The sequence below is a fragment of the Rousettus aegyptiacus genome, unplaced genomic scaffold (assembly GCF_014176215.1).
Source record: "Rousettus aegyptiacus isolate mRouAeg1 unplaced genomic scaffold, mRouAeg1.p scaffold_m13_p_4, whole genome shotgun sequence".
Lineage (NCBI taxonomy): Eukaryota > Metazoa > Chordata > Mammalia > Chiroptera > Pteropodidae > Rousettus > Rousettus aegyptiacus.
In genome coordinates, this window is record NW_023416307.1 from 89,132,725 (window position 1) to 89,160,697 (window position 27,973).

A 27,973-nucleotide genomic window follows, 5' to 3' on the forward strand; every position below is an offset into this window, starting at 1 on the left:
ATAGATACCAAGAGAATTAAAACAATACCCAAGGGTTAAAAGCTAAATTGTAAACATGAGACTTTAGATTTAAGGAGAATTCTAAGAGTGTGTTTCAGCATGACAATGAACTCTAGAGTAAAAACCAACCAAAAAAACCCAAAAAACAAAAAACTCCAAGAGAATACAAAGGGACTGTGACCACAAAAGCCAACAATGAAACTTTTTAAAATTGAATTACTGGATATATATCCAAGGTCAAAGATGTTTGCAGAGTGGAATCCGACACGGATCCCAGAACAATGTTTTTCTTAGAGCTTCTGGCCACCTCTTCTTGCTCTTTTGCGCCTCCCCACCCCCACCCACCCACCCTCAATACCCTCACTGCAACCAGAATCACCTCTTAAAACTCAGACCTGATCCCACTAATATTTTTGTGTGGTTGTCTCTTCTGCTATACTATAAGCTCCTTGAATGCAGGTACTGTATTACACATTTTCATTATCGCTGTCGTCCACATGACCTAGCACATATAAAACCTTCAAATAAAATGCTTTTAAGATGCTAAATGGAAACATTATTCTGAAATTGTAAAGTTCCAAGAATAGGTTTGACTTTCAAGTTGTAGATTTCCTTGCCTCCCAGTGCGGGCACCAAAGCTATTTTTCTTCCCTTAGTCAACCTAAGAGGGGAAAGCCCAGAGGATGAAAACACATTATTTTAACTGCTGGAAGACATTTCTGAACTTTGCTGATCTGAAATGTTAATCACCTCTTATCATCCAACTCATAAACACAAATGTTCCAGTGAGTGGGGTGGGGGGCATGTAGGACGCTCCTACTGTAAAGCCTCTTGTTTTCTGGGGTGACCCACTACCAACTTCAAGCCCTCCAAATTCTCTTTTTCCCTATCAAAAAGAGAAAGGATTTAACAAGAGTCATTTCTCTATTGGATTGTTACATTTGACAGTCTCTCCCATGAAAATGTCACCTTCAATTTAGTCTTTTATTTCAATAATTAAAATGAAAAGCACCCTGTTAATTTAAAATTTTCAGTTTAAATAATATGGAAAAACTATCCAGGGAGGTAAAGGAGGCCCTTTGAAACCACACTAGGCCTCTTTATAGCAAATTCTTTTCAGGCTTGGCTAGAAGAGTAGAACTGCCCTCTCATCTCACCCACAGGGTCTGAGCCAAAGGCTGCAATTATGAGGCTCCATTCTGGAACCCTGAGAGGCCCCTCTACATAAGCACATATCTGTCATCTTTTTCTTCTCCTTTCCCAGCACCCTCCTCCAACTCTCCTAGCCAGGGTTCTCAACAGCAGCCCTATTGACATACTGGAGCAGATCATTCTTTGTGTGGTCAGCTGTCTTGGACATTGTAGGATATTTCACAGCATCTCTAGTTCTACCCACTAGATGCCAAGAGCAATGCACCCCTCCCTCCCAGTCACGACAACCAAAAATGTCTCATCACCAGTGTCCACTAGATAGTGAAACCCCCAGCTGAGAATCACTGCCTTAACCAAACCCATTAACCCATCCATTCATTCATAACAATATATACAAGACCGCCATTTTAACCTTCCTCAAAGCTTTCAAAGGCTTTTATTTTCAGCATATTTGTCATTACTGTGTAGAATATTTAACTAGATTTTTGGTATTGTAACTTTATATAACATTTTAAAACACATAGCTATGCCTCTCATATTACTTTTCCAAATGTATTTTCTGGACACAAATTTCCTGGAACACAGCCTCTTCAGTTACTGTGTTTTACTGTGGATTATATAGAAAGTTTACATAAGTTTAAAGAAAATGACTCTATAATGCACTTTGTTTCCTAAGATGGTATGTGCACAGACACAGACACACACACATACACACCCCACCCCAAGAGGAATGAGATAATACAGCAGGAGTTAAACACAGCCTGGAATGTAAATTTTTCTGGAAGATTTAGAGTTATTAAGAATAAAATAAATTTTTATGTTAAAACCAACATGAACAATTTGGAGTAAAATGAATTTTTTTTTACATGAATTTTAAAATAAGATGTTGACAAAGTTGTGTTTTGCAATGGGTTGCATCATGCCACAGTCCCAGGCAGACCTGGTCTTCAACAGAAATGTTGAGAAGCCCTAATTTAGTGGAATGGAGCATCTTCATTCACTGAGTTCAAACCCAGGAACTTTAAGAGACCATTTATGATTCAAACTCCAGCTCAGAGGCAGGTGTGGTATTTCTAAACCACCTATGGATGTTACAAGTAACTGCCTTGCCTGGGATATGTAACTGGTACTCTCTATATGCTTTGCAATTCTCATCATGGAAACAGTAAGGATAAGTGGTCAGGAAAACTGCAATTTGTAAATCCACTTTTGGGAAAAGAAATAGGCTGTAAATCAGTAACTTGAAGTTAGATATGTAAGAACAAGAATTTGTCACGTAAACTTTCCTTCTCTCCTGGTGTATTCCCTGAACTCAAAAGCCTTTTCTTTTTCAGTTTAGCTTATTTGAAAAATTCCAGTCCATATTAGCAAAAGAGTAAACAAACAGTTATGAAACAAAATTGAGTAAATTTTTACTTTGTTATTGTCTCTTCATATCTGGAGTAATTTCTGACAAAGCCCTGTTTGCTTTTACTCCTCTTCCCCAAACCCCACCAAAGGTGTAGATTTGTTTTTTGTTTTTTTTTTTTTGGCACTGTAGAATCAGAGCAAGATATTCTCTCCCTTCCTCTCCATTGCCTCAGTCTTTAGTAGATATTAGTACCTTTCACAACACCAAATTACCATCTTTCTGTACATTATAGAATTTTACTGGCAGAATCATTTTTAAATAACCTACTGTTTAAATACATTATATACATGATATACGTAATGTATTTAAACAGGTTATACACATATACATATCTGTATACACATATATATTTTTTATGACCACAGTATTTTTTTTACTGACCAAGACAGACTATTCTACAGCCCAAATTATCATGTTTCATAGTTCAGTAACACAGATCAGTGGCAAACTTCCATGGAATACAACCCAAGAAAATTCTTTACATTCCAAAATCACTCTGCATTCTGAAAGGTACCAGCCTTCCTTATCCCCTCAAAATCATTCATGGAATCAGAATTTATATAGAAATCTGTATGTGCTTTTCTTGGTTCAGCCGCCGTAAACTTATACAAAGCTGCAACCCCCAGGAATACGTGATCACGCCAATACAAAATCGCAGTCTCTGAGCAAGAGGCTATGCACTTGAGGTTTCCTCGAAGTACTGGAAAGCATGGCAGTTATATTCTCAACACCACTGTCCTTCCTGGTGGAGAAATGGACTGCACTCCAATAGCAGGCAGGAATATTTTTAAAAATCTGTATTTTAACACCTTAAAAATAATGTCTCATCTCTTGAGGTTCTGGGCTATTAAAATAAGAAATCCAGCAGCATCTTTGAATAAATTTTTAAAAAATGTTTAGGGGAAAATATCATTGGAACACTTCCCGTCTGCTCTTAGCAACTCAGGAGTAACAATAAACAAAGGAGTATTAATTGTTTCCTCTTGGTAAGAGTTGCCAGTACACAAACTAAATGTGTATAGCCAGGTGGCCTAAGGGAGTGTTGGTAGCAACCTGCTGACCAGGTTCTAACACTTTTCCTTATTAACCAAGCCAAGCAACCCAATGCTAGCTTCCACTATTCCAGATAACTCCCAAATAGCTAAGCACATGATCTGAGCAGCTTATGGCCACAAAGCTATAAACTCATCTTAACCCATAATGATCCTGGATAGGAAGGCGGTTGAGTGGAGGGAGTAATTAGAGGAAAGGAAGAGTAATAGATGACAAAATCATTAGAGTGGATATCAAGTGAGAAATAGAATCCAAAGATAGGAATGTGACCCAAGCTGCACCAGAGTACATTTTTGGAATTTTTACTCATGCTCATTCCTCCCCCACCTTCCCTAGCCCCACACCATCTTCTCCCCAGTTGTGGCGCAGGCTCACGGAGGCATGAGTCCAATACAGATGAAGAGTTCTGATTACATTTAAATACCTGAGGGCAATTCTACATCGGGTTTTTCAGTTATATGAGCCAATAAATCCTTTACTTTTAGAGGGCCTTCATTAAGTTTTGATTGGGTTTCCCTTCAAGAGTTCTATTATGATTACTACAATAAAACTAAAAGTATTCATTTTCTCTACTTAGAACTATAAAAATTTAAATTGGTTTTGTGTAAATACCAGGATCAGTTGTCACTAGAAAATATAAGCATAATGCAGGCATGTTGCCTGCTTTACCAAGAAAATCTAACAGCTCAAATCAGTTATCATAAATTGAAGACTTAACATTTTCCTTTAAAATATCCATCCAAAGGTTAAAATACTAAATCACCAATGGATAACAAATACATTGCATCATTAAATTGGGACAATTACGTCAATTTATTTCCTTAGAAACCTAATTTCCCGCTCAACTCATTCTGTTTCTCTGAGTTCCCATTTTACCGAATTCTTGTTTTTATCGTCACTGTAAACATGAAGCAAATGTGTAAAATCTTCTTCTGTCTCACGAGCTACATTTTCTTCCAGGTTAAGTCATAAGCTTCGCATTCTGCTCTGTGGTACAGTGCTTCTCGATGTGGACCACAGACAGACAGCATCAGCCTTATCTGGAGGCTTGGCTGATATGCAAATTATTGGGACTCATTTCAGACCAACTGAATCAGAATCTCCAAGAATGGGATCCAGAGATCTGTCCCAATGATTTTTAGGGACAGTTTGTATTTTTCTTCAGGATACAGATCAAGGCTACCTCTATTTCTATTTGCTTTTCTGTGACCTAGGGAAAAGGAGACATGGACTGTGAAGAAAAAGGCTCAGCTGGATTTTTAAAAAATACCTGAACTTTGTTCTTCCTGGGACTGTTAAATTGTCTGTATCAGTCAATCGTCTATACCAGTCAATGCCCTCATTTTTTTTCTCTCCAGATTTGGAGATGGAAGTATGACTTTCTCAGGAATTGTAGAGGGTGGGGTAAAGATGGACAAAAACATAAACTGCTTCATTGTGTTCCACACCAGCACAGAATCCCCCACAGAGCTGTTGACAGTGCAGCAACACTGAAGCACAGAGGGACCATAAAACTCAAGTAGTTTAAGTTCCACGAGAGTGGTGAGACTGGACTGCCAGACTTTGGGTTAGCACTGGCTGGTTTAAGAAGCCATTAGAAAGTAAACATTATTTGATGACATCAATTTTTACAATGTAAAATTTTCCAAATACAGTTATCATATAAAGTGCTCTTACCACTGATTTAATTCCACAATGGAGGGATTCCTTTCAGAATCAGCTTAATAAAAGTTTATTTTCACAATGCTAGAGCTAAGTCCCCAAACTTTATCCTAATATTTTTAAAAAGGCTTTCATATTAAATATCATATCATGCTTAAAAAAAACTTTAAGGCTTTTTAAGAAAAACTAAATTATTTAAAATTATAACAATGATAAAATGCCAACAAAGTCTCAAACTAAAAACATTCAAAGAAAGAAAGAATCATCACTGGGATCTTGTTATATTTTCATAGTGTTAAAGGATGATCGACTGCTGTTGTTAATGTCAGTGCCAAAAAATGTATTTATATTCTGAAAAAAGTGTATTTTCTTACAGATCTTGAGGTATAAAGCCATGTTTTGCTAACTTTTTTTTTTTATTATTAATCTAACAAATAATTTCTTCCACAATAACAACTGTGGTAAAAACCCCAATAACATTAGAACATGGGAACATCCAAGGCTTGAGTTTGAAAAATCTAAATGCCAAAAGACTAACTGTTACTAGTGGAATATTCATCAGCAGAATAAAGTCCCTAGACACATTCAGTAGTGCGTTCAATTTGTAGAAGATAGGAAGCTTGAGCTGGTACAAATCACGGTTTTAAGCCCTAGCCAAAGATAAAATGTTATTACACCTGAATAATAATAACCCACAACTTCACAGCTTAAATAGTACTGACTCTTGCCACTATATGAACTTGGGTTACAGTTCTGTAGCCTTAATTAAAAGGATAAGCCATTTAATCAATTTTCTGCAGACTTCTTGTCAGCTAGAGATTACAGTACGTTCCATCCGAGGCTGTCATAATCATGATCACTACCAGGCATTCATTCAACAAATACTCAGTGACAAAGTATATGGTTGGACTAGGTTGTACTAAGTGGCATACCTAATGTTGAATTACCTCATAACTTTTCCATAAATCTCTTTTACTTCCACTAACAAATCTACCAACCACTTCTATTCCTATATGGAAGCTGAAGTATATTATGACTTGCCATATGACTATTTTTCTACATCATGTTCCTAGTTCTGCTAAATTACTCTTATAGTCTTTTTAGAACTCTGGAAAGATATTAAATTTACTGAATAAAAAAATTTCAACTTTATTCCTCAAATATAATAAAATTCTGACATATGTTAGGCAAGTTAAATCATTAGACCTGTGCTCTCCACTCAGCTAATATTAATGTTGAAAAGAGATTCAACTAAACTTTCTTTAGTGAGGCAAATGTCAATTATCCTAACAATGGTAAATAATCCATAATTTATGTGTGAATCTCAAGTGTGTCCTTTATGAAGTTATCTGTAAGTCAAAAAAAAAAAAATTTAAGCAGATGACTGTTAAATATTATAATGTTAACAGGTACGCTGGGCAATAAATTCAAAGTTTTTATTTAACTTTTATCTGCTTAGTTTTTTATTGATAAGTATAAAGGCCCAGTTAATCAACTCATTAGATTGGTCAAGGCAAGACACTTGAACTATATATAACAGGATTTAAAAAGCAATTGGTCTTTCAGTAGTTCTCTGGTAATCACTCATGCGTATGCACGCGCACACACACACAAATTGGTAGAGTACTCTGCGTATAGGATTTCCCCCCATAATCCTGTATAATGCACTATTCACAATCTGCAGTATTTTGAAAACTGTACAAATTGGACATGACCGAATTAAAGATGTCTGATAAAGTACTTGAGAACTTTAACTGTATTCCCAAAAAGATCAATTTTAAACTATAAAAAGGAAAAGTCATATAAAAACACAACAGATTTAACAGAAATCTTTGAAAAAAAAAATCAAACTAACTCATTTTTCTACTTTTTCAAATATGACTAAGGGAAAAAAAGGTACAAGTAGTAATGTCCATGTTTTTAAAAAACTATTAACTGAGTAGATTTAGGGAAGAAGAAAAAACTATACAGTATTATTGCACTCCATGAATGTGCAGAATTCCAAAATGTGCCAGCACTGAAAAACTGTCTTGCATTGAGGTTTTCCAAGAGGTACAACGAGCCTGCCAAGAAAGCATCTGGTCTGTACTAACAGCTTGCTGTCTTCAGTACAGGCCTTCATAATGTCAGTCACGCTGCTCTTGTAAAAATCCCTTAATGTCTGAAAGACACAGAAAAAAAGAATATTTTATTTTAAACTTCACATTTATAAAATCAACTCTTTGATCAGAAAACGAGAACATCTCTGCTAAGCAAAAGTTAAGTAACACCTCTCTCTGTTCATATACATTTGCTTATAAATTCTCTATCTTGAACATGTTAAGAGAATGTGCATACTCTTAGGGACTAGCTATTTCAATGTAATAAGAGACTCTGTATATAAACATCCTAGTATATCAATTCTGGCCACTACGGGTTCACAGTCAAAAAAATGATGTTACAAGCCCAATTATTAAGCCTTGAAGATAAAATTATTAGCACAATCTTACTTTATTTTGGCAGGCCCAAACTCACTTATCTTTTATAAATTTTAATGAAGAACACATCCATCTGTTAAATCCTAAGTTGGAAACCCAAGTGATAATATACGTAATATCTGGCATCTTTCTAATTCATGATGAGAATTAACTGATATATATACATAGTTCTTATATTTTTAAACTACTTACAAAAGAGTTTTCAGTGCTGATAGGTGGGGCTATGATCGATGATGTGGGATTGAATCCATATGCACATTGAGCTTCATTTCATTGTCAAGAATTTGAACAAGCTGTTGCATGGATGGAAGGTGACCAGATTCCAGCTTAGACCACACAGGTACATCTATAAAAATAATGGTACCAGCACCCAAAATTAAAGATGATTCTGTAATAAACATTCATTTCACAGATATTTATTTTCTCTGTACACAGCTGAGGATACAAAAGTGAGTAAAAGAATTAAGCTTCTTGCTCTTATATTCTAGTAGGGGACATACAAAATAACTAGACAAACGGCTACAGAATCACAATTGTATACTAAGAATTAAAACTAGAAGATGCTATGAGAGAGACAAATAAGAGGATGGAAAGAAGCCTTTTGTACTTACTATTAAAAATAAGGTATTATAGTTAAAAGTGAGAGATAGCTGAAATATATAAGGCTGGTACAAGGAGGCTAGAGGTGTAGGCAGGGACTAGATCAGGAGTCACCAAACTATAAAAAGCCAGATAGTAAGCATTTGCAGCTTGAAAAGATACACAATCTGTCACAGATACTCAACTCTCATGGTAGCCTGAAATGAGCAAAAGGCAATACATAAACTAATAGGAATGGCTGTGTTCCAATAAAACTTTATTTACAAAACAGGCAGCAGATCATATGAGCCACAAAGCCATGGTTTGCCAATCCCTAAGCTACATAATGCAAAGCCTTTTGGCCACATTACATGTTCTGGTCTTTATTGTGAAAACAAAGTAAAGACATTTAATGAATTTGAAACAGTGAAGCAATAAGATGAAATATGCATTAAAAAAAAAAAATCACTGTTTAGAGCAGGTGTCAGCAAATTTTTCTCCAAGAAGCCAGACAGTAAATATGTTAAGTTTTATGGACCAAGAAGCAAAATCAAGGATATTATATAGGTCCTTATATAACTAGGGAGATAAATTTACAAAAATTTTTCATTGAGGAACCTTGAAACTTTAGGTATAGACAATGAAATTTGAATTTCATATAACTTCCATGTGTCACAAATTATTCTTTTAATATTTTTAAACCATTAAAAAATGTAAAAACCATTGTTAGCTCATAAACCATACTTGCCAACCTCTGGTTTAGAAAATGTATTACAGCAGCAGTCCCCATCCTTTTTGGCACCAGGGACCGGTGTTCCTATGCGAATCTAATGCCTGATGATCTGCGATGGAGCTGAGGCAGTGATGCTAGCACTGGGGAGTGGCTGCAAATACAGATGAAGCTTTGCTCACTCACATGCTGCTCACCTCCTGCTATGTGACCCAGTTCATAAGAGGCCACAGACCAGTATTAGTCCGTCCCCCGAGAGTTGAGGTCTCCTGTATTAGAGGGTAACGAGATAATTGTGGCCTGGACTAGGGTGGTGCCAATCAATGAAGATAAAGTAGATTTTTGAGAAATGTAAAAGGTGGACCTGACAATACTTGGTAATCCATTAGATATGAAAAGTAAGGGAGAAAGTGACATGGGAAACTGGGTACAATGATAATAGTGTCATTAAATAACTAAGAAATGCCAAGGAAGAAGAAAATTGGAATAAACAAGCACTACAGGAAGGAGAAGTAATCAACAGTTTGGGCATAGTAGTTTAAGATTCCTGGGTATAGCAAAAGGGACAAAAGCCTACTTTTTTTTTCTTTTCTATAGCCTACTGCTCTAATCTCTCTCTTTGCGAGCTTGGATTAACAGTACAGGACAGAAATTTACAGATACCTGCAAACACTCCTGTCCTGGCATTTTAAGATAAACTGAAGTTTCCCGTCATCTCTGCTAAACAGACCCTAACTGGCGCCAGTTGTCACACAAGCCATTACTCAACTCCCTCATCCCACATTCCTTTTAACTGAATAAAAGCTCCACTCCCCAACCCCTCAAGGCTAGTGCATCTTCTTTAGCATCTGTCCCCGTTCCTCTCTTGGAAAATGAATAAAACTTTGTCTATCACTCTGATCTCGACTCTGTAAATTCTTTCAGAGCCTGTGTTATTGGCCCACCCTAACATATGGCATAGCAGTCCTCAACCTTTTTTGGCACCAGGGACCAATGCTCTTATGAGAATATAATGGTTGATAATCTGAGGTGGAGCTGAGTCAGTGATGCTAGCGCTGGAGAGCGCCTACAAATAAATGAAATTTCGCTCACCTCCTGCTGTGTACAGTCTGGTTCCCAACAGGCCATGGACAGGTACCAGTCTGCAGCCCAGGGTTGAGGAGCCCTGATACAGCACATGGAAAAGAGGTCTACAGCCCTCTAGAGCTATACATTCAGGGGTCATCATAAAGATGTTATTTTAAAGCCATGAGAGTAGATCAGGACCATATAAAGAGATAATATAGCATACTATGAAAAACAGAAAAGCCTAATGTTCATTATAAACCAGTTAAAATGTATCACAGAATGTAGACTATTCAGAACCCACCATTCAAAGTTATCTCAAATGCACCTGTCGACATACACTGGTTCTCAATCATGTTGCTCAAGAAGAAAACCATCATACATGCATAGACCTAAAAGAAAATATAATTAAGTACAACAGGCAAAGTCATTTTGAAATCAAAACAATATGACAACTTAAGCCACAGTAACATTTAAATAAGTCTTATTTTCATTTGATAATTTCTTTTTTAATCTACATTAGAAGTTTACATGCAAATTATTACTGCTATTCCGTATGTTCAGATGACATACACGGAAAAAGAAAACTGTAATATTAATTCACAATTCTATAATGCCGAAGAACTTATATGATATTTATAATGTAGAGATAGAATCTCTAGATATCTCTTAAGCTATTAGGCTTAATGAGTTAACAAAAGAATATCAACATAAAAAGGGTCCATTTTACCATTTTTATAATATAATGCACAAATTCACAAGAGACTACTGATGCAACTATCAGCAACTTCATGTATTCAATACAATCTGTTCATGTTCTAAATAAATTATTTTAAGTCTTCATCCCAGTTTCTGGCACAGAGCACCCAAAACCCTGGGAATTTCCTAAATGATAGGAGTAGGAAAAAAGGTGTCTTTTGTTATGTTAACAAAGTGGCTCTTGAACCTCACCTAAAGGAGAAATGGGGGAACACTGGTTGCCAGGAAAACCAATTATATGATTAGAGGGTTGTTATTTCCAGTTTTAGGGTAGAAGGGCTGGAGGTCAAATTAGTTACAAATGGCCAATTATTTAATCCATCATGCCTATGTAATAAAGTCTCCATAAAAAACCAGAGAGGTTGGGATTGGAGAGCTTTCAAGCTGGTGAACACGTAAAGATGTTAGGAGAATGATGAGCCTCAAGGGAGCATGGAAGCTCTAAGTCTCTTCCCACACAACCTGCCCTATGCATCTCTTCCATTTGGCTGTTTCTGAGTTATATTCTTTTACAATAAACGGATAATCTAGTAAAGAAAATGTTTTTGAGTTCTGAGTCACTCTAGCAAATTAAACAAACCCATGGAGGAGGTTGTGGGAACCTCTGATCTGTAGCCAGTTGGTCAGAAACACAAGTAACAACCTGGACTTGCAACTGGAGTCTGGGGGTGGGGGGCGGGGTGCAGGGAGGAGGAAGGGGGGTTGCCTTGTAGGACTGAACCTTTAACCTGTGGAATCTGAATCTGATGCTACCTCTGGGTAGACAGGTGTCAGAATTAGTCAAGTTCTTAGACACCAGCTAATGTCTGATAATTGTCAGTGTGGTAGAAACCCTCCTCCATTCATACACAGGATTAATTGGATGCAGGAACCCAAAAGACAAACTAAGAATAAAAGTAGGTTAGAAAGCACTGGCATATTAAATTACTTCATTCGCTTTAGAACGCAAACCTATACCCTCCACCAAAAAACTAGAAGCTCCTTGATGGACAGGTTTCAATTTAACAAAATCACCTGACTACAAGTAGAATGTAGTGAGGATGTCAAGTCACAACAAGCTGTTTCAGAAAAAAATTAATCAAAATGCCCATAGCAGATGAGAAAGAGCTTTGTCTGCCTGCCTCCCCCTTGACCTAAGTGGACTTTGATTTCATACAGGTTACCCTAGCATTTGGGAATAGAAGTCATCTTCAATAGGAACAGTACACAAAGAAGTGTCATGTAACCTAGTTTTCAAGGACATTCCCCTTCTACAGTAGATGAACAATTTATATGTTTTTAGAAGTAAAATGCACTAAAGGTATTTTTAAATCAATAAGATTAATAAAAATAACAAAACATTATCAATCAGTACTTCAGTCTCAATTCTTAATCCTATGCAAATCAATGTTTTGTTAACAGAGTAGATACACTTTTAATTAGTGGTAGCACCTGAGGATGTTTATATTAAGTAGTCTTGCCTGTTACTGGAAATAAGTGGTTCCCTAAGAAAAAGAAGTACAAATTATGTTGGAGCCAGCTAAAAAAAATAGTCTTAGACTATAAGTAAAGGACAAGACCAGACAGAGGACTCCAAAAGTAAATATTTCTTAGGAAGCTTAAGCAATCTAATCCAAGAGAGAAATAAAAATTAGTCCCATTTCTCATAGCAGAAAGGTAGACCCTCCAGAAAAGATGATTTTAAGTAAAATATTAAAAAAAATTTAGAAAGAACGTGTGCTGCAGCAGGATCAGCAGGATCCTACAGAGAAAATAATGGCATAAGATTTGTATGCATATTTATATTGATCATTTCAGGTAATTACTAAACAGATTCCCTATGAACTGCAGTCAAAGGACAAATAAAAACAGTGAGAGAGAAAAAAAGTGTGTGTGTGTGTGTGTTTGATAAGAACGAGTCAGCGGAAATATCATTTTTAAAATGAAGAAATCCATTAATTCCCATATCAGTTGGTATAAAAGGCCTACGTTATATATATATATATATATATAATGTTTTGCTGGATATGATTAGGCCTATATAATCAAAATCAGGTGTTAACTTATTTTGTGCCCAGGTTCTACTAATGTGACGCCTACCTATCTTTCAAATAATACAAAGGTAAGACCTAATCATTCTTACAAAAATATGGAAACAAACCAAAGGAGGTTCAGTGCCTTGCCCAGAGATAAAAAAGCGATTTCAGCTGAAAAAAATATGTAAACATGTGAATCAGCAACAAGTACTCAACAAGAAAATAGAATTCACTAAAATACAGTCACTGACAACCTAACAACTTACAGCTACTAAGCTATTAAATTACATACCTTGTTTTCTTGGCCCCATTGCCAGATGCTAGGAGCTTGCATGCCAAAGAAAGCAAAAGGATCCTTGCCAACAATTATTAAGCCTATTAATACTAGTTTGAAGACTGACAGGAAAGATGCTATGTGTCTATCAAAAGAAAAGAAACAAATTCATCAGAAGCCACAATTTCTCATTTACTTCAAAATTTCATAATTCAAGTGTATGTATACAGACATTTTCTAGAGCAAATTTAACTTATTGCTCTAGAAGGATCCTGCTTATTTAACTTGGTGAAAAAGATAGTAACTAGTTCATTGTACAGTTTTAAAACAAAATGTTATATTAAGTTAATTAAAAATTAACTTATAAGATCATCTAGCATCAGCCTTTAAAAAATATTATTTTAACAGTATAGAATTTTATACCATTGACTATATATATTTGAGTGTTCGTGGTACAGTTCCACAAAAAAATTTACATAACAAAACATGTCTTTAGAAAGGGTGTCACCTAAAAAACGACCCTCCTCTTTTCCTTTTTACAGAAATTCTGTATTTGCTATTTATGAAACACTGTTCTCCATATATTATTACGACCAGCTAAGAAATTTTAACAACCAATGAAAGTTAACTGAACCAATTCACAAAAGTTTACAAAATCAAATTCTTTCCCTTTTAAGTTATGGAACTTACCTATATATTGGTTGAGGGAGGTAATTCTCTCCTTCAATGCGGATGTCTGGGTACCGCTGCCTAATAACTCGCATGTACTCCTCAAACACCCGCCTATAACCTCAGGAAACACTGGAGAAAAGCAAAAGCGCTTCCATTAAGTGATTTAAAATATGCCTAGATTTACTGTGAAGTTAAAGTCTAAAAATTATTACCAAAATTAAAATTATTCTCAAGAACAATCATAAATTAATAATGATTAATGCTGGATGACGGGTATATGGAGGTTTTTTAACAGATTTTATGCATTTAAGTTACCTCACCTCAAGTAAATCCTTCCTTTAGAATACTAAACTTTGTAGATGTGAGTTATTGTTGGACAACAGCAAATACCTACTCACATATATCAGTGTATTTTGAGCTCTCAAGTCAATCTGCCTTTTTTTTTTTAAAAAAAGCAATGATTATATAAACACTGAAATGAAAACAACTCTTATTCATCTGAAATAGAGACTTTCAAAATTGAGATACAAGAAGCTTTAAAAAATGCCAAGGCATGAGACATAAAACTCTGGTTCTTATTCCCACTCGTCCCCTAATTGAGAACACACAGCTGCTCAATCATAGTTAAGAGGAGCTTAAATAATTCTTAGGTACCTTCTGACTCTAAAGTTTGATTCTACTTTGCAAAGGAAAACAAAGATTGGGAAGAAACTTTAGCAATATGACAGTAATCCATACCATTACTCTAGAAATTAAATCAACAGCATCTGATCGATCATCTTCATAAAAATCTCTGAATGACAACACTATGGATATATAATATATGTTGCCCCAGCAAGAAAAGGGCATATACCACCAGAGTGCATACATATGAGAAAAAAAAGTATGCTGATCAAAGCTATTGAAGAAGACATAAATATATGAAAAGATAACTCATCTTCATTAATTGAAAGAATGAAAATTGTTAAAATGTCCATACTACTCAAAGCAATCTACAGATTCAATGAATCCCTATCAAAATTTCAATAGCATTTATCACAGAGAACAAACAATGCTAAATTTTTATGGAACGACAAAAACAAAAAACAAAAAAAAATGCCAAATCAATCTTAAGAACAAAGCTGGAGGCATCACACTTTCTGGTTTCAAACTATATTACAAAGTATAGTAATCAAAACAGTATTACATTTGCATAAAAACAGACACATAGATCAATGAGACAGAATAGAGAGCCCAGAAATAAAGCTACACATATATGGTCAATCAACTGAAAATAAGAGTCAAGATTACACAGGGGGAAAGGATAGTCTCTTCAATAAATGGTGTTAGGAAAACGGGACCATTATCTTACACTTTACACAAAAATCAACTCAAAACGATTAAAAGCTTGAATGCAAGACCTGAAAACATAAAATTCCTAGAAGAAAACATAGGATGTAAGTTCCTTGACAATGGTCCTGGCAACCATTTTTTAGATTTGACACCAAAAGCAAAGGCATCAATAGCAAAAATAAGCAAATGGGACTATATAAAACTAAAAAGCTTCTGCATAGCGAAGGAAGCCATCAACAAAATGAAAAGGCAACATACAGAATGGGAGAAAATAGTTCCAAATCATCTGATAAGGGGTTAATATGCAATATATACATAAGGATTGTACAACTCAATAATCAAAAAATTAACAATTTATTTAAAAACTGGGTAAAGCATAAGAAGAGATGAAATACTGCCATTTGCGACAACATGGATGGACCTTGAGATAATCATGCTAAGCAAAATAAGCCAGACAGAAAAAGTTGAAAATCACATGATATCACATATGTGGGATATAAAACTAAAAGCAACAAATGAAAAGGACAAATAAACAGAGACTCATGGACATGGACTACAGACTTGTGGTTACCAGAGGGTAGGGGATGAGGGAGGACGGGGTGGCAGACGGGGAAGTATAGGGGGGTAAGGGGAAGGTGAAGTGGGTAAAGAGGATCAAATACATGGTAGCTCAAGGAAACTTGACTTTCGGTGGTAAACACACAATAGAACATATAGATGTCAAATTATAATGTACACCTGAAAAGTATATAATGTATTAACCAATGTTACTCCAATAAACTTAATAAAAATTATATATAAACGAATAAAATAAAAACTGGGCAAAGGAGCCCGAAAAGACATTTTTCCAAAGACGATATGCAGATGACCAACGTGTACATGAAAAGATGCTCAACATCACTAATCATGAAGGAAATGCAAATCAAAACCATGAGATATCACCTCACAACTGCTAGGATGTCTATAATCAAAAAGACAAGAGAAGACAAGTTTGGTGAGGATGTGGAGAAAAGCGAACCCTTGTACACTCTTGGTGAGAATGTAAATTGGTATAGCCACTATGAAAAACAGTATGGAGGTTCCCTAAAATATTAAAAATAGAATGACCATTTAATCTAACAATCCCACTTCTGGGCATATAGCTCAAGGAAATGAAATCATAATCTCAAAGAGATACTTGCACCCCATGTTTACTGAAGCATTATTTACAATAGTCAAGACATGAAATAAATCATGCATCATCTATCGACAGATGAATAAAGGAAAGGTGGTATATATAATACAATGGAATATTATTCAGCCAAGAAAGGAAATCTTGCCTTTTGGAACATCATGGATGGACCTTAACTATATTATGCTAAGTGAGATAATTCAGAGAAACATCATTATTGTAAGATCTCACTTATATATGGAATCTAAAAAAGCCAAACTCATAGACACAGACGGTAGGTGATGACCAGTGGCTAGTGGTGGGGAAAACAGGGAGATATTGGTCTAAGGACATAAATTTCTAGTATCCAAATAAGTCCTGGGGATGAAACACGCAGCATGATGACTAACATTAACAATGCTGCACTGTATACTGGAAGGTTGCTAAGAAAGTACATATCTTAAATGTTCTCATCACAAAAGAGGTGATTATGTGAGCTGATGGATGTGTTAAATAACTTAATTGCGGTAATTATTTCACAATATATATTACATCAAATCGTTGCCTTAAATATACACAATTTCTACTTGTCAATCATACTCCAATAAGATGGGCAGTGGATGGGGATAAAGTGGTACCGTCATATCAAGAGTTTACAAATTTAGGTATGATTAAGCACTTTAATACGCTAAGTTCTAAGTCGAGGAACACATTACTATAAAGTAATCAAAGTACCACTTGATAGAGAGAAGGCAGGATCAGTAATTAAGTTTTAATACAGTAAAACCTGAGGTGCCCGCTTTGTCAATTACACTGTCACTAGGAAAAAATAACCATTACCATTAACCAAAGGGAACAGCATCAAGTTTATGTCTGATGGAGAAATAGTCCAAATATTAATAGATCTCAATTTAAGAAAACTCACTTTTCAAAAAAAAAAGTGAGAAACTCACCAGTCTTTCCTTAAATTAACACTTCCTCTATATTTAGAATAAAAATTTCATAAACTTACATCCCTAAAGTATGAATTTTTTTCAAAGGGATACAAATCTCTAGAGCTATATACTTAAAAGAACTCATGAATCTCTGGATACCTCACCTTTACTAAACATTCATCTTATCCAATATTTTATGATTACTGTTGTTACATTCATCAAGTATTAGTACTTTGCCGCAATTGCTTTTTCTATAAGAAATTGTGAATGACACTTTTTCTTTGAAGATATAAAGCTGAAACTTTTTTTTATAGATGAAGAGAAAAACATAAAATCCAGTAAGATCAAGTGACTTTTCCATCATTAAATATCCATGTATTATGAATGCACTCACTCACATATTTATTGAATGCCTACTATGTGTCAAGCATTATATTAGCAGGCATGCAGTGGTGAGTGATAGATATGGTCCCTGCCCTTAGTCAGGGCTGAGACTGGAACACAGATATGAGATCCTAGGTTCCTTCCACTAGACCCCAATAGAATAGTTAGATAATGCAAGAGTTATCCTTCCCTATGTTCAAGTTCTCTTTGCCACAGTGCCACAATCAAGTACTCATATAGTTGGCCTCTCGGTGGCAGAGATCTCTGAAGTTCTTCCAAGAGAAGACATAGATTCTCTCTCTAGGAGTTCTAACTGTAGGTCCAAAGGGCTCTCTCATTTTGCTCTAGGAGGTCCAATCCTTCACCAAGGGAAGCCCTAAGAGGCCCAGCTAGAGAGGTGTGTCTATGTACAGGCAATACTATTGGTCAGATTCCTCCTAGTCACCCATTTCTTTGGCTGCTGTGTTCTATCCCAACGCTATCCTCAGTTCTTCCAGTCCCAACTCCCATTCAGTTTAGTCTCAGATCCTTGCACCAAACTCCAAAAAGAATAAGTCCATAATCTTGGGGGGGAGGGGGGACAAAAGAAAACATTTAAATTACACCTTTCTAATTTCTGAAAAACGAAGCAGTTTACAAGATACACAACACATTTTTAGACAAGTTTATGCGTAAGTAAACTTGCTTCTCTGTAACTGCCTCCAGACTTGTAAGGAAAAACAAGGAACTTCTTTTCCTATATTATTTATTTTCCCCAAAACAATTTTTGTTTTGAAATAGCAATCAATACTGCTGACAGAAAATAAAATATACTTAGTGTTTATCGAGGCAGGCAAAATGTTAAATTAAAGGCATACATGGTAATGAGCCAGTAATCATTCACCACATGCAGCTCTTTCAACTTATTTCATTCTTTCTGGGTCAGTAAGAAAAACTATGACTTCCAGTAAACTTCTAACAAATAAATATGTGAACATGCTAAAAATACATTGCAGCAGTTGCCTGTTCCTTCTGCCCCTGATCCAAAGGGCCTTAAGAAGTAAATTTAAACTTTGAAAAGAAATTTTAAATTTAAGTCCTAATTACTTTACAAATCTTTCTAGTAATACAGAACTATCTTAATTATAGTCAACTTTTGCACCTGCTCAACTTAAAGTATTTTTCACACAATTTTCGAAAAGGAAAAAGTTGCATATAAATTAGATGATCTACGTGTAATGACTAGAAAGGAAATTTAGATGATACAGAAAAATCCCTTGTCTGTGCTATTACAAATAGATTCTGTGCTTTTTAAAAGTCTATGTTTTCAGTTTCCTAATTCGTGGTGCCAACCATCACACTTTTCCCTTTTCTATACTACATCTGCACCTAATTGTAGTCTAATGCTAACTTATATCAAAGCTGAGCCCTTCACAAGTTTATTAAAAGAGAGCAAAATCACATATTAATACTTATAATTTCTATTTTTACCATCTCTTGAAATCATCTACTTTCATTTATAATAACTACCCTCCTCATTTATAATAACTACCCTCCTCCAACTATCCTCTTACCCAAAGGATTAGATCCTGTTACACTAAGACCCCAACCCCTTGCCATAGCTGATGTTCCAGAAATGCAAATCTGTCACAGGAAGGTTCAAGTTCCCCATGTAAAAATGAAGAACTGGGATTTTCAAATGACTACCTCCACACAGGTGAACATATAATACCAGAGCTATTGTGGGTAGAAAAGAATGATGATCCTTCAAAGGGAGCAAACGGAAATAAGTCAATCTTCAGAGAAGGGGGAAAAATTAAGAACATTTTACCAAGAAAAGTACAGATATGAACCACGGGAAGAGTGAATTAAGTCTTCTTAGACTTTTAGTTTTCTATTTTAGCCTGTCTTGAGGCCCTGTTGCATTTCTGCCTTTGGGTTCTAAAGACTATTCTTAGGTAATTTTAAAATGCATTTCTAAATGTGTTGTTCAAACCAGTTCAAAAAGGTTTCTGTTACTTGCATCCCAAGAATCTCAACTAATATTTCCCCCACACTGTACCAAAAAAACCAGGAAGATACTTTTTAAATACTATGAGTTCTAGTTGTCCACAACACTGATTAGTCTGATGTAATCTTGGTTTCCCCTTGTTCCCTTTAATAGATGAAGTAGTAACAGCCATTTGTCTGGTACATCATCTGCTCTAAGTGTTTTAAGCAATAAATTCTGAACGAGGTGCTCTATAAACCACACAAGAACCAGATATTAAGGCTGTAAATAATAAACTAATCTGATGTTTTTTATAAAAATTACAAACAGGAGTGCTCACATACTTTGAAAGAAAATCAAAATATGGACCAGAACTTGCTCATTTTTTTAAAAAAGTTGCAAAAATAGCAATAAAAAAGTATCAGCTTATCAGGTTAAAGAACTGAATTATGTGAAATCATGTGATTTCCCTCCCAGCCTCACTCTTGCAGCAGTACAGTGGCCATGACAATATAACATACAAAAATACGCCTAAAGTGGCTTCTCAGATTCCTGGCTTTACTGAATTTATTCCAAAGACTTGAGAAACCTAAAATTTGATTATCTGTTTTTACTGTCTTCATTTTTAAGGTCACTAGCTTCTAGTTTCCCTTGGCATGCATGATATTCGAAAAAATCTTTTGCTGCAGATAATTTTTCCCAAAATTTATAAATTACTTAATTTCCTCATCTTTTCCTGATGAAGGAATTTTATTTCTTTACTCTAGAAAGAATTTTTATTAAGAAATTAATAAGCCACTCACTCAAAAATGACTTGATAAAGGCATTCAATAAATGGTGACTTATCTGCATTTTGTAGGAAAATTCTTTCTCACCTTAAAATACTTCATATGAGTTCATGCTTTTATTTTTTTCAATACGTTTTTAAAAATTGAGGTACAATTCACATGTCCTCGGTATATTTTTATAAGTTTTTAGAGAGACCGTTAAAAGATAAAGTATATTGTGTTCTGTGTTAATTCACTGGCCACAATAGAGCAGTCTCTTGGCTGTTTTGTTATTGCTTTCCTGTTTGTCTTATACTTTTACCTGTTGGTTGTGGACTGATTTCACGTGATATTAGAATAAACTCAAAAAAGCCAGGAATCTTAAAAAGAAAACCAGCAACAGGCTAAGTAGAAAGGGTGTATTGGGAAATCAGAGCAGCAGGAAGAGAACTGACAGTAGCATAATAAATTCTAGAAGTTTAGCCCCACCAGTAAGGGTATAGAGGCCAGTCCAAGAAGGTTACTGCTAGCAGAGTATGTTCAAAACTGAAGTTTTACATGTATCACACACAATGCCTAACAGCTACCAAACTGAGCAGTGGCAAGCCAGGTAAAAACCTACCAGAAAGGAACAGTATCAGGAACTATCAACTTATACTCCAGTTAGGAATTTTAAAAGAGGAAGAGAGAAAGGTTATCTTGGGGCCAACCACAGTGAACTACAACGGGCTGTACTTAATTTTCTAATAAATATTGACTGATGACAGGTACTGTGCTAGGCTCTAGAGATACGGCATCAAGTAAAACAAAGAAAAACCTGGTACTGGCAAAGTTCTAACAAAGAGAAAGTGAGCTGGTAACAGTCTAATGGAGAGAATATGTACAGTTCATCAACTGATAAAATCTGAAGTTGTTTCTCATCTTGCTTGAGTCTTGCTTGAGAAATGGAGGAGAAACACACAAGGGACTATGGAAAAAATATCACAAATCAAAAGAGGAGAAGCAGCAAACAGAAGATTCAAAATAAGAGCCGACACTCAAAAACATTCTGCAAGAAGCAGGATGATAAAAGAGGTAGGGACTGCATAAAGCCATAAAACAAAAAAGCAAAATTTGAGGCCCTAAAGAACACTGATGGGTGGAAAATGGAATCAGTGAGAGAACATGAATAAATAAAAATTACAGAATAAATTTCATAAATACATCAGTTCCCACCCCCCACCCTATGGAAAATACCCTTTGAGAGAGCCCACAGAACATTTACAACAATTGACCACCTATATTTAGGCCACAAAGTAAGCCCAGTAAGTAGAAACAGCAAATGTCACATTCTCTGATTACAATGAAATAAACTAGAAAATTTAAATAACCCAGCCCACTTTAAGATCCTCTAGAAGTATTAATTTAACAACATCAAAATTTTAAATGTAATAATCTCTGACATAATATTTTACTTCTATGGATTTAGTTTATGAGAATAACCAGACAAGTACACAAGATATCTGAGAATATTCATTTCAGCAAAGTAATTTTATGAAAAATTAGAACCTAAATGTTAAATAAACAAAAGATTCACTGGTTAAATAGAGTATACCGATCACATACAATACTATGTCTGTTACTGCAGAACTGTTATTTACTGACTAAAAAGGTAAGTAATGGAGGGGGAGCCAATTTCAAAAAAGCATACAACTTATGAACTCATTTATATAAAATTACATAATATAGAATGTGTCATTGTAAAGTATCAGCTTGAAAGGTTCTTCAAAATATTAATAAAGTGGTTACAAAGATTTTACTTTCTCTGTATACTTCTGAAAATTATTTTTACATGTATTACTTTCACAACCAGAAAGCTATTTCCAATTTTTAAGATGAAAGTCAAAGAGTAAAGTTCCAAAGGTTTATTTACCAAAGTTCTCATCACAGCATCATAAAAGACAATACAAATAATAAATTACAATGAGCACTTGATAAATAGTAGCATGTACGCAGTGCTAGGTGCTTTTAACTGATGATACAACTCCAGATTTCCTGTTTCCTGTCCCCTCCTATCCTCTATGCTACCTGTAAGGCTTCATTTGCATACGTTCTTCCCTCGGTTTGTAAAACTCTTTATATCCCCCAGAGGATAATTCCCTATACCTTTCAAGATTTCATTTCCTCCTCCTCAAAGACTTCCAACTTCCCCTGAATAGGTAATCTTTCTTTCCCCTGGATTTTTAAAGTACTACATCATGCCCTCTTTTAGAACACTCAGAATAGAATGTTTTACTGTCTGTCTCTCCCACCAGACAACTGATTTTTACAGTAACAACTGATGTTACTGTAAAAGACAAATTCATACCTTCCTAAAAATTGGACAAAAGACGAAAACAAGTGGCATGAAAAAGAGGACACAAAAACCAAGGACTTAATTATAAGTAGTTCTTACTAAAACATATGTAGCAAGATTTCTTCCTCACCAATTCCAGACTGCACTCCAAAATTAAGGTAAGCTATGTAAAGTATGATTTCCCTTTCTGGAAAGCAGGGAAGCTGACTATTAGAGGAACCAGAGGGCTCTAACAACACTCTTAAATGACAAAAACCAAAATGAAACACACATACATGCTTTCTTTTTTTTTTTCCTTTAGGCTTCCTAACAATACGAAATAGAACAGGATATTAGAGGTAATGGAATGCAACCAACATCCTCATTTTACAGATGAACAAACTGAGAGCTAGAGAGGTTAAATTATTTCCAGAAGTCATTCAAAAGGTAAGAGGCAGACAGAATAGGACTTGGGACTCCAAACTGGTAGTCCAATAAACGTGCAGTTTCCCAGTAACTATCCTAATTCAAAATATATGAGGTTATCTTGGTATTTATTGATATAGTCAATTTGATTTCTACCACTTACCATAATGGCGAACTACTCTAAGGAAAAGTTTTAATTTTCTGTGAGAGAAGATAAAACTTTTAAAACCATTCACATTTTACCTACATCTAAAAGCTCTGAACTAAAGTACTTCTTTCATTAAGTAGAAAATTATGTGCAGAATATTCGGTTAATATCGCAGTTATTTGTTTAAAGTGGTAAAATAAAAAAAGGATTAAATTCCATGTAAACACTACAGAATTTTTTAAAAATCTAACAGTAATAGGTGTAGTAGCCACTATTTTATTTATTCTCTATTAATACCCTACTATTACTCTATCTGAATCTATTTATTACTCCTTTATTTCACTGATTTCAAAAAGTACCTTTTTCTCTATTGAGCATCTTTTTAAAAATCAGGATTTATCTTATAATCATTAGTGTGTCACAGTTTAAATGGCACTATTTTTTTTTTCTTCTGAGTGGTATATAAAATAATGGTGTATTTTACAATCCATCATATCTTAGGCTTAGTGAGACACAGTATCTGTTATTTAAGTTTGTAGTTTCAGTTACTGTGGCTATTCAGGAGGAAATGAAGATTTCTTTGTAGAATTTTCCCCTGGCTGTGTTTTAGTTTTAAAAATCCAGGGTTTCTCTCCTTCTTTTCCACCAAAAATAATTAAATTAAATCTGTCTCCTGTGTTTATCATTCCAGTGAATGACTCTAGAACTCAGGAGTTATCTTTGACATTTCTTCCCTTCCTCTCCAATACATATGTCATCAATCACAAATTTATCTCCAAAAAAATCTCTCAAACCTTTCCCTTTAGTCTCTACTTCTACTACCACCTTTCTGTTCCAAGCTCCATCATCTCTTGCCTGGACAACTTCAACAGTCGCCCAAATGATTTCCCCATATTTATTCTTTGTCCTCTATAATGTCTTTTCCACAGAGATTCTAGCTGATCTTTTCTTAATATGGCCTGCCAGACCCTCCAGGGTCCATGCTACCTCTTCTCTGGTCAGAAGTACTGGCCTTCTTAAGAAATTAAGTTTTCTCACTTTCAAGGCCATTGAACATGTTATTCTCATGCTGGAAAGCTCTAAATAAATCCTATCCTTCAAGTATCAGTTCAAAGTTTATTTCTTCATGGAACACTTCTCTGATCTCCTGACAGGGCCTCTCTCATACTATGTAACTTTCCTTCACAGTATTTAACCCAATTGTAACTTTATATGTGTTGTCCACAGATTAATGAATGCCTTCTGCTCTTACGTGTAACATTTGTGAGAACACTGAATTAAACTGTCAGTACCAAAGTGTCTGCACAGAGTAGATGCTCAAATATTTGTGGAATATGCAACTATTAAGTCTACAGTAACTAACATGATCTCTATAAATCACAATCTCTTAGATTTATTCAATTTTGTATTTTATTATTTTACTAGTATCAACATCCAAATCTGTCCCAGGTCTTATTTTCTTGCCTCTACACCATGAAAGCAAAGGCTGAGCTAGTATAAATTTGAATGAAATTCTGTTCTTGTAGTCACTGTTTCATTTACTTCTTAAAACTCCATTTACAATTTGGTTGTCCTAAGATTATAGCAGGGGATTTTATTAAAAAATTGGAAAATTCTGCTATATTCTACTTATGTTTTGGAATCTTAACTTTAATCCACTATTTTTCGTAAATCAATTGTTACACATTTAAATAAGTATTAACTGTGAAGAGTTGTAGGCAATAATCTCTTTAAACTGCAACAAATAATTAAATGCTGTAAGTCTGATTACGTGTTAATTCATCTATATGGTAAAAACAAAGCATCCATACAAACATCATGCCAAACTATTTGCCGGGATAAATTTACACATAAAAATCACAAGAAAGGAAAGTATTACAAGGGAACTTTATTTTAAGTTCTGATTAGAGAACTTCCTTTTTTATGTTCAATATTTAAATGTCCAAATAAGGATAATTTTTTTTCCTACATACAAACGAATGTCATCCTACTTACCCAATTTTACTGATCAATTGACATAATAAACCAAACACTGAGGTATGTAAAGTAATACTGCGCCATCTTTGTAGGCTTCACAGGGAGCCATACCTGTCTTATTCACCATAGCACTTTAGTCTCTGGCACAAACAAGTACTGAATGAATATTTATTGGAAAAAATACATGAATCGGAAAGTTTATTTTAAGCTATTCTACATGCTTCATCTTCCTCCCTTCAATTTCATTTTTGGGTTGTGTTGCTATTCTCTTAGCAATTACAAAAGTGGTACAATTAAAGACGGTATGTTGACCTAAAGTTAAAGAAAGAGTATTCATAATAAGGGGCAAAAGCAATCAAAAGGAAGGTAAAAATAGTTTTTTCCTTTGTTAACAGTAGTAATTAATGAAAAACTGCATTTGACAGCACTAAGATTTCAAATAGGATTAAAGAATTTTCGTATATTTATACTCAATTGTCCTAGCTTCCCCTTTCTCAAACAAATGTGCAAATGAATATCCAACAGATTCTAACAAAACCAGAAACCCCATATTAGCCTTACTATATACAGATTAATCTCTGCGGGGGGGGGGGGGGGGAGTAACAAACGGCAAGCTAACTTTACCTGCATTTGATAAGGGCATAGTAAAACTGTTTCTCTTTTATAGACTTAAAAAAAAAAAAAAAGCACTTTTGTGTGTAACATGCTCAGGGTGACTCAAAGGAAAACTCTTATTAGACTTTTGGGACAAGTTTGTACTTAAATTAAAAAAAAAAAAACTACTAAAAGTGCAATGAAGTACTTAAGACTTTTTAAAAGTTTAATTTGAAAGACTCAATGCTCTTCCCTACATCTGTTATATGCATTTTGAAAACTTTGTTATAAGTATCCTCAGTGAATAGTACTTGTTATTGTGACGAGTATTCCAATACAAGCAACTGTAAAATAATAGTTTGTAAAAAGCACAAATGAAACCCAGAGATACAAAAGTGGAAAATAGAAAAATTACATAAAGTGGAAACTGCAGTCTTTTTTCTAAACTACTTAAATCCAAAAGTGTCATATTTAAACTTTAAACCTATAAATATTACAATATTGTAACATTAAATACTGTAATATTTATAGGTTAGTAAAATGGCAGTTTCTAATTTTAAAAAAAGTATGAAAAAAATTATAATGGTCAAGCCCAAACTCCCATTTGCAGTATATATGAAAGATGGTATATGCTGGGCACATAGTAAACAGTACAGGGAGCTTTTTTTTTTTTTTTTTTTTTTTAAATTTAATTACAAGGTTTTTAGTTTTCACTCCAAAAATAAAGTCTCGCCATCTTATTTTCTGACTCTTAACGGTCACTGAATTTTTTTAAAGATTTACTTCGTCTTTAAAGATTAAGCAAAAAGCCGGCTGGATAAGCAGAAAAATCTGAACTTTAGTATACATGTTAATACAAGAAGTTTGAAAACACTGATTTTAAATGCATTATGGCCGACACCAGTATTCCAAAGTATCATGACTGTGAAAATTTACTAATCTGACCATCCTATCCTGAAAAACACCCGTCATCTTTTGCGATACAAAATTCTAATTTCTGCAATTTTACAATTTTTTTTCATTTGAGACTTTCAAACCTTCCCCAACCCCACTTAACCTTACTACATTCATTACTGCTCTGCTTCCAATAATTAACTAGATAACAACAAAATCACTTAAAGTACAATATCGAAAATTACCTTTTTTTTTTGGGGGGGGGGAGTGTTTTCCCCTCTCTTTCTCTTTCTCTGAATGCACAAAAAGAGATCTGAACGGTAGAAAGAGATGCCAGGGCAGGCAACTAACTCCTGGGAGGCGGGAATGGGGGAGAAGATGCAGTTGTCCAGGAGCGAACGGTTGTGAGAAAAGCAACATACTTCTTTTCAAAGACGCTCTGGAAATTGCAAACACAATCAGCCTCCCCAGGCTTCTCCACGCCCTCCGGCTGTCAAAAGCCCTACTTCCTCGCTCCATAGTCATTTCAGCATTCCTGGAGAAAAAGGCGTCTACCACTCTCGAATCCCCACCAAAGCCCGAATTAACCTTCACCTAGTGCAGCAGGGAGACTGCCTGGCATGACCCCGGGAGAGGGGCGAGCAACGCTCGGAGCTGCTCCGCCAACGCTGCGCCGACTCATGCCTACCTCCGCAGGCAGCCGGGGCAGCCATGGCGTGACGCCGCCGACCAGTCTTCGGTCCTGACAAGTGTCGCCGCGTCTTCGCCTTTAGGTATATAACCTCGCGCCCTCTTTCCCCATTCCCAATACTCTAAGAACCAAAAATGAAGTGAGAGGTCGTGCTTGGAGAAACAGAGGGAGGCCTGGCCGTGCCGAGGAAGGGCCCGGAGAAGGCAGACTGCGGAAGGCTCCTGGCGCCGTGCCGCAGGACCAAGGGAGGCTCAGCCCGCTAGGCCGCAAAGCCGGGACCTCGAGTAGGGAGAAGCACCGAGCGGAGGCGCTGTGGGGCGACCGGGGAGCGGCGCGTGTACTCACCAAATCTGGAACTTGAGCAGCGGCCCCGTGGCGTACTGCATCTTTAATCGCTTGCTAGGCACACCACCCAGGTTGGCCGAGGCATCGCTCCGGACCACGGCCAACGCCGCCACTAGGAGCAGTAGCAAAAGCCTCATCTTAACCCTGCCGCTTCAGCCGCCCTCGCTGAGACTGCAGACAGCCCAAGGCCGAGCCTGA

The 27,973-nt window shown here is 35.6% G+C and overlaps 1 protein-coding gene across 1 annotated transcript; it reads right to left on the reverse strand.

Moving 5' to 3' along the window:
- Positions 1-5,332: 5,332 nt before the first annotated feature.
- Positions 5,333-27,973, reverse strand: SELENOT (selenoprotein T). Its single transcript, XM_016156472.2, has 6 exons — positions 27,776-27,973; positions 13,868-13,978; positions 13,196-13,322; positions 10,434-10,521; positions 7,948-8,101; positions 5,333-7,439 (listed from the first exon to the last, which is right to left on the reverse strand). The coding sequence occupies exons 2-5, from the start codon at positions 13,939-13,941 to the stop codon at positions 7,977-7,979; spliced, it is 414 nt and encodes a 137-aa protein (XP_016011958.2). The 5' UTR covers positions 13,942-13,978; positions 27,776-27,973; the 3' UTR covers positions 5,333-7,439; positions 7,948-7,976.

Excerpts from the sequence above, each read along its gene's own strand:
- SELENOT (XM_016156472.2), bottom strand. The coding sequence starts at position 13,941 with ATGCGAGTTATTAGGCAGCGGTACCCAGACATCCGCATTGAAGGAGAG. Across the intron at positions 13,323-13,867 it reads CTCCCTCAACCAATATATAG|ACACATAGCATCTTTCCTGT; the intron begins GTAAGTTCCATA and ends TTCTTTTGATAG. Across the intron at positions 10,522-13,195 it reads AATGGGGCCAAGAAAACAAG|GTCTATGCATGTATGATGGT; the intron begins GTATGTAATTTA and ends ATTTTCTTTTAG.